The sequence below is a fragment of the Mirounga angustirostris genome, unplaced genomic scaffold, assembly GCF_029215605.1.
Source record: "Mirounga angustirostris isolate CCGP_5_RB_7025 unplaced genomic scaffold, mMirAng1.0.hap1 SCAF_9, whole genome shotgun sequence".
Classification (NCBI taxonomy): Eukaryota; Metazoa; Chordata; class Mammalia; order Carnivora; family Phocidae; genus Mirounga; species Mirounga angustirostris.
In genome coordinates, this window is record NW_026991717.1 from 83132830 (window position 1) to 83140319 (window position 7490).

The window sequence follows — 7490 nt, forward strand, 5'->3', positions numbered from 1 at the left end:
AAAGTCACAACTGTTTATATTGGTCTACTACAAATTAATGGTCTTCAAATTGCATTCAGCTCTTAAAACCACTCAACACACCTGAGTAGATCTGCTCAGCTCTCCTTCCAATTCCCTTCAGCTACTACTCCAAACTTTTACTACCTCAACCCTCTACATTTCCATCCCCACTCGCAACAAGTGACCTGGTTTCCCACATCCCAAAGAAACAAACACTAGCAGCTGTTTTTCCCTCAGACCTATCAATAAACTCTCCTACAAATAAATCTAACCTCATCATCCTTTCCACTTTTTCACAAGCAGTGTCCATCTGTCCACCTGAGCATTTAATTGTGCTGTCTGCTTCACAACCCTTTCAGACACTGCTCTTCTAGTCAAGGTTAGACTCGGTCTCACAAACTCTGTACACACCGAATACCTAATTTCCAAATCCAGTAATTTTTTATTTTTATTTTTTTTAATGTTTTATTTATTTATTCATGAAAGTCAGAGAGAGAGAGAGAGAGAGAGGCAGAGGCAGAGGGAGAAGCAGGCTCCCCGCCCAGCAGGGAACCCGACGCGGGACCCGATCCCAGGACACCGGGACCACGACCTAGCCGAAGGCAGACGCCCAATCATCTGAGCCACCCAGGCGCCCCAAATCCAGTAATTTTTTAGTGTTCTTGACCTCTCTGCAGTATTTTGCCTTGATGATCATTCTAATTCCTTTAAACTCTCTCAACTTCTGGAGACTTCTCTCATATCCCTCCTACCTCTCTCAGCCCTGTCGATCGATCGATCTATTTCTTCCCTATAACCCTTAAATGTTGGTTTCCACAAGTGCTATCTAGCCTGGGCAATCTCAGCCATTCTCGACTATAACTCCTAAATATTTATCATCAACTCAGACCTCTTATTTTAAATTCCCAATCATACTTTCACAGTACCAACTAGACATATCCGCCCAGATGTAGTCACTTATTTATTTTTTTTAAAGATTTTTTATTTATTTATTTGAGAGAGAGAGAGAATGAGAGACAGAGAGCATGAGAGGGAGGAGGGTTAGAGGGAGAAGCAGACTCCCCGCTGAGCAAGGAGCCCGATGCGGGACTCGATCCCGGGACTCCAGGATCATGACCTGAGCTGAAGGCAGTCACTTAACCAACTGAGCCACCCAGGCGCCCCCAGATGTAGTCACTTATTAAGCAACTGAGTGCCTTCAATGTGCAAATCACTGTCCTAGGAGCTAGGGACAGAGCAGTGAAAAGGCACAATCCTCACCCTTACAGATCTTTGGCAGGAAAGGGATTAGACACCTTACAGGCACTTCAAATCCAACATATATGAAACCAAACATATGATCTACCTAACTCTGTTCTTCTCGCCTGCATTCCTCATTTTCTCCTTCTCCTCTCCCCAGCCCATGTACTTACACAGTCACTATGCCCTGTCAATTCTATCTCCTCAACAGCTCTTTGCTATGTCCCTTCTTTCATCCTCTCTTCCACTGCTTTAGTTATACCTTCATCATTTTTCATCCAGACTGTTACAACAGCCCGTTAACTGGCTTCTCTGCTTTGTGAAAGGAAGAATCAACCCATCCTCCACATCAGAGTAATCTACAATGCTATTTTCATCTGGGCATAGGGCTTTCCCAGCTTAAAATCCCCAAGGACTTCCCACTGCCTAGAATCTTAATTATTATGCACTTTACACTCATGTGTACTATCCATTATCTACCCCTGCTTCCTGTGAGAACAAGTGCTCCAGGTGAAACCAAATTACCTACCCAGGCTCTCCACTCTGCTGGCAAGCCTTCCCCTTCCCTGAGAGGCTACAAAATTCCTGGTCAATATTTAAGGCTTAGCTCATTTAGGTGATAGCACAGTGGTTAAGAGTGCCAGACCTAGAGCTAGACTGCCTGAGTCTGAAACCAGCTCATACTAGCTGTTATAACCTTGGGCAATTTATTTAATTTCTCTGAACCTCAGTTCTCCTTTCCAAACTAGAATAGTAGCAGCTACTTAACAGGGATTTGAGAATTGAGTTAATATATGGAAAGTACCTGGCCCACAGTAAATGCTACATAGGTATGTAGCTATCATTGTCTTCACTACTTCACCTTCTCCCAAAGGCAAACACTCCCTCCTTTGTACTCCCATGGCACTTTATCTGTCACCATACTGTGATGGTTTTAGGGCAGGAACTTTCCATTTTTCCTTTGCCAACATTCATCTTCTCATCCTCTGCCAACATAATCAATGTCACATTTTTATCTAAAATAACTATCAATAAATTTGGAATATGCTCAAACTAAATGCTGTGTAGGTACAAAGGAAAATGCAAACATCTGGCCAAGTCTTCAAAAATAAATCAAATTTCAAGTGGAAAAAAAAAAGGTGAGGAAAAAAAGCACTCTACCACATTAATAAGCATGCATAAAACAGACATTAAAGTGCCTGGGCAATGACAAGCAGACCAGAATGTGTCTAGCAGGAAAGATATACTGAGAAATGAAGCCAGCCTGAAAGTGTCATGAACGGTGTTTAACGCTAGCCCAAGGAGTTTGAACCTTACTGCAAGACGAACTGGGTCCAAGAAAATACTTTTGACTAGTGTCGTTATATGATTTAGTCATTTAAAGTTAGGTAACTTTAAATAATGTGAAGCCTGGATTGGAAGGCAGACAGAAAGGAGACACGGACCAATGACGGCATTGCTACAATCCAGGCAAGAAATAGCAAGGACAAGTGGGGCCAGACAAATAGAGATAGGATAAGCAACATTTTTGAGATGAAATTAACTGGCCTCAGGGACGTCTGGGTCGGGTAAGTGTCTGCCCCCTGCTCAGTTCATGATCCCAAGGTCCTGGGATTAAGTCCCTCATTAGGCTCTTTGCTCGGTGGGGAGCCTGCTTCTCTCTCTGCCTTCCACTCCCTCTGCTTGTGCTCTTTCTCTCTGACAAATAAATAAAACCTTTAAAAAAAAAATTAACTGGCCTCAGTGACTATTCTGATATGGAGATGAAGGACAATTCAGAGGTTTCTTGCTTGCATGACTGGAAAATGATAACATGACAAAGATAAGGAACAGAGAGGGAGGAGCAAGGTTAGGAGTCCAGGAGAGGTGTAGTTACTCCACCTGAAGTAATTTTGAAAACAATAAACATATTATTTATAATTAAAATCAAATGCTAAGAGAATTATGCCAACACACTGGCACCCACGGCTCTTATTTAACAAGCACATCAGAGCAAAATGTGTCCAGTTCAAAGGGCGCATTTGTTTACTAAATAATATGTTACTGTCCTTCATTTTGGGGAAAAAAAAGCCTATTATGTAGAGGTATGGCTGAAGAGTAGCCAGTAATTTTCAATATTGTGTATTTCTTAAAGCCTGCTTTTTAAGTTTTTCACAAAACAATATTTTTTTAAGGCTATAAGATTCTCTTCTGTTCCAAAAATCATGATGAAAATTTAAGGCTGCTTAAGAATGTATTTAAAAATATAGACTTTAATTTTGCTTACTTGCTGCTCTGTATGAAATGCTTACAATTATTTTTGAATCTGTGATTTATATAAAAATTCCTATTGATACATGCACTTCCTGCTTTTTCTCTCTCAAGAAAAAGGCTGAACAAGGGGCACCTGGGTGGCTCAGTTGGTTAAGCGACTGCCTTCAGCTCAGGTCATGATCCTGGAGTTCCCAGGATCGAGTCCCGCATCGGGCTCCCTGCTCAGCAGGGAGTCTGCTTCTCCCTCTGACCCTCCCCCGTCTCATGCTCTCTCTCTATCTCATTCTCTCTCTCAAATAAATAAATAAAATCTTTAAAAAAAAAAAGAAAGAAAAAGGCTGAACAAGATAACCTAAACTAAAAGTACAATGTCTAAAAGTTCTAATTATGGCAGTCTATTTCAGAACAAACACAATATAAGGAAATTTAAACAGGCCAGATATTTCTGTTCCTGAAATGATGGACAGCAGGGTAACTGTGCAGCTGTAATCAAACTTCAGTGCACAACAGAATCTTCTTGGGTGCTTGCTGAAATAGTAGTGTAGGGCAATTACACTGGATTTAAAAAAAGAAGAAGAAAAAAAGTATTAAAAAAAGTAGTTATCAGTCCTTCTCCCTACTTCAGGAGAATCTGATTTCCTAGGGCATGACCCAGAAACTTTTGTTTTCCAAACACCACAGGTGATTCTGAAGCAAATGTTTCAGGGCCACTTTGAGAAATATGGGTACTGGCTCTGATATCAGAACCATGGTTTAGTTTAAAGTCCACTTCTCAGGGGCGTCTGGGTGGCTCAGTCGGTATAGCATCTGTCTTCAGCTCAGGTCATGATCCCAGGGTCCTGGGATCCAGCCCCACATGGGGCTCCCTGCTCAGCGGGGAGCCTGCTTCTTCCTCTTCTCCCTGCCTGTGCTCTCTCTCGCTACCTCTGTCTCTTTCTTTCAAATAAATAAAAAAATCTTAAAAAAAAAGTCCACTTCTCCCACTCATTGGTTGTATGACCTTACACCGCTTACTCAGTTTCTCCAAGGTACAGATTTTTTTTTTTTAAAGATTTTATTTATTTATTTGACAGAGAGAAATAGCGAGAGCAGGAACACAAGCAGGGGGAGTGGGAGAGGGAGAAGCAGGCTTCCCACCGAGCAGGGAGCCCGATGCGGGGCTCGATCCCAGGACCCTGGGATCATGACCTGAGCCGAAGGCAGATGCTTAATGACTGAGCCATCCGGGCGTCCTCCAAGGTTCAGATTTCTAACCTGTAAAAGGTGAATACTAAAAGTTTCACAAGGATAATGAGAGAATATAATGAAACAATGCTTATACAGTACTTAACACAGTGCCCACCTATAATTATTACTATAATTCACCCAGTTCCACAGGACAAAAAGTAAGGAAGAACTGGACATATATACATATTCACTATGACAGTCTAAATGCTTTGTAAAAAAAATTCATGGTAATGTTTTTTCCATTTTCTCCTGGTCAGGCATGCTCTTTGTCTCCCTTTCCCTTTAATTTTGTAATACATGAAAAAAGTTTTTGGACACATTACATAAGTGCTTTGAGTTTCATAAACAAATCTTACCAAAGGCATAAAGCAATGAATGCAAATATTAACCAGAAAATACTCTGCTTTTCATATCAAAATAAATACTCAAAAAATTAATACTTTTACTGAACATTATTCAGATTTTACAGGAGGGCAAATCCTGTTTGCAAATCCTGTTTGCTTTTTCTGGTAGACCACAAAAATTAGAGACAAAGTTATCTAAATAAAGAGTGCCAACTGCTTTATATTTAGAAAAATCAGTTTAATTATACTATTATCAATTCCTCTCCTTTCATTACACAACTCTACTGGCTTCCCTATTTTAAAATCCAAACGTAATTTTTTTTTTTTAAGATTTTATTTATTTGAGAGAGAGAGAGAGTGCGATCACAAGCAGGGGAGGCAGAGGGAGAAGCAGGCTCCCAGCTGAGCAGGGAGCCCAACGCGGGGCTCGATCCCAGGATGCTGCAATCATGACCCAAGCCGAAGGCAGATGCCCAACCGACTGAGCCACCCAGGCGCCCCCCAAAATGTAATTTTTAAGTGGCCATCTAACGCTACTACGGTCTTACCCCAGAAGATACAGATACACACCTACACAGTTTTTAAAAACTCATTAGAAACTAAACTTTTTAGAAATAACCAGAAATCCTGTATGCTTTCACACTAACTAGAAATTCTAAATGATGCTTTTGTGTAAACTGAGAAATTTATAAAAGTATGCAGCCCCCTCTGTATCCTTCTTACCATTTGAAAACTTTATAAAGCTCATCAGTTAATACTAACTACCTCATCTTTTATTTAAAAAACAGTTAATATCCCACAACAATATTTGGCACTAACTGATGTGTCTCTCATATTATCCAACATGAATAAGTAAAGGTAAAATGGAAAACTGAAGTGCAGGCTGTTAAATGTGATGGACCCAAGGAACCTTGCTGAGCTGCAATCATCACATATCAATATTTTTCAAGGGCTCACTTGTACAAGGCACTATACAGATTACCCCCCTTCGGCCAAGGCAAACAGAGGGAGAGGGGGGAGAGTGGGAGGGAGGAATCGGAGCCTGGAGGCCCTTTCTTAAGTGGCAGGCAACTGGCCTCAAAGCATCACCAAGGGAACTCCGCAAAAGATGTATTTTTTGGACATTAAGAAACGTGAAGGTATCGTGAGCTTCCAGCACTTTGCAAAATCTGGTAGGATACTGGATACGAGTTAAGGTTCGGCAACTGTAAAATTCCTTGCAAAGGGGCAATTTAGAAAAAGCTTGTACTATGTCTGTTTTAGAAGGTTAGAAGAGTGGGCGGCAGCGGGTTTGAGGTCCACAACGGGAGAAAACTGAGGGTGCCGCCACAAAGGTCGCAGAATGTGTTTTCATAGCCCCTCCAAGGGTCGGGGGGTGAAGGGTAAGGACCCAGCTCCGGCCTCCACTTCCACTTCCCACCTGCGCCCCGAGCCGGGCGGGGGAGGAGGTCCAAGGGAGGGTCCGAGGCGGGGCGGGGGACAGGAAAGCGGCCGTGGGTCCCCGGGAAATCAGAACGGAGCGGCCCCGCGGGAGGAACGGCTGCAAGAGGGCGGGGCGCGGTGCAGCGAGGAAACCGAAAGGAGGACGCCGGGGAGAAGGTGCCGCGCGACAGGGGACCCTTCCTGGTACCACACCCAGGGGCCAAGGCTGGGGCGGAAGGGTCCCGGGAGCGAGAAAGAAGCAGAACTTACTCCGCGGTCCTCCTCCGAGAGGAAGTCGGGGCCGTCGTCCAGGCCTTCCTGCGGGGTCGCCGGGCCCGGCGCACCAGGGGAGAAGATGGAGTTGGGGAGACACAAAGGGAGACATTAGTTGTAGGCCGGCGCGGCCCCCGCTCCCGCCCCGCGCCCGCCGCCCCCACCGCGCGCCCGGGGCTCGGCGCGGCTGAGAACACCCACCATCATGGCTGCTCCGAGGCCAGGGCCAGCGCAGGCGCGCACCGCACCGCGGGGCCGGAGGGAGCCGGCAGCAGCGGGAGAGGCGGGGCTGGTGGCGGCAGGAGGAGGCGGGGTCTCGGAGCAGCCTGCCCCGCCCCGCCCTGGCGCGGGGGGCCGGGGGCCGTAAGCCGTAGGAAGCAGGCAGGCAGCGCCCTCCGCCCGAGGTTGGAGCGCCCGGGTCGGAAAGGGCCCGAAGGCCCAGACCCACATGGCTGCGGGCAGGTCGCGGCTGGCCGGCCCTGACCCGGAAGGGGCCGAATGCCACCTGGGGAGCTGTCCAGTTTCCTTTCCCTGAGGGCTGCCGCGAAAAAGCCAAACAAACGCCCTCTAGAAGCCACAATGTATCGCCTAGTCTTTGTATTATGCCGCACAATAATTAAACACAATTAATATTTTGCCCATAGAAATTGTGGGAACGAAGGGCCTTCGCACGGTGAGCTGTAATCCAGCTTTTACTGTTGGTGAGGTAATAACCTCAGGGTTTAGGGCGCT

At 45.1% G+C, this 7490-nt stretch overlaps 1 protein-coding gene across 2 annotated transcripts in view; it reads right to left on the bottom strand.

Annotated features, from left to right (window-relative positions):
* Nucleotides 1-7226, bottom strand: part of SNX6 (sorting nexin 6) — a 56655-nt gene extending 49429 nt beyond the window's left edge. Inside the window, exons 1-2 of one of the 2 annotated variants that reach the window (XR_008508105.2) lie at nucleotides 6960-7226; nucleotides 6756-6803 (exon numbers count right to left, since the gene is read on the bottom strand). Coding sequence is in view for 1 of the 2 variants with exons in the window: in XM_045900694.3 (XP_045756650.3) it covers nucleotides 6756-6803; nucleotides 6960-7208 (297 nt within the window). In the remaining variant the exon portion in view is untranslated. The remainder of the gene's footprint in view (nucleotides 1-6755; nucleotides 6804-6959) is intronic. The other variant, XM_045900694.3, reaches the window with a different exon arrangement.
* Nucleotides 7227-7490: the final 264 nt, after the last annotated feature.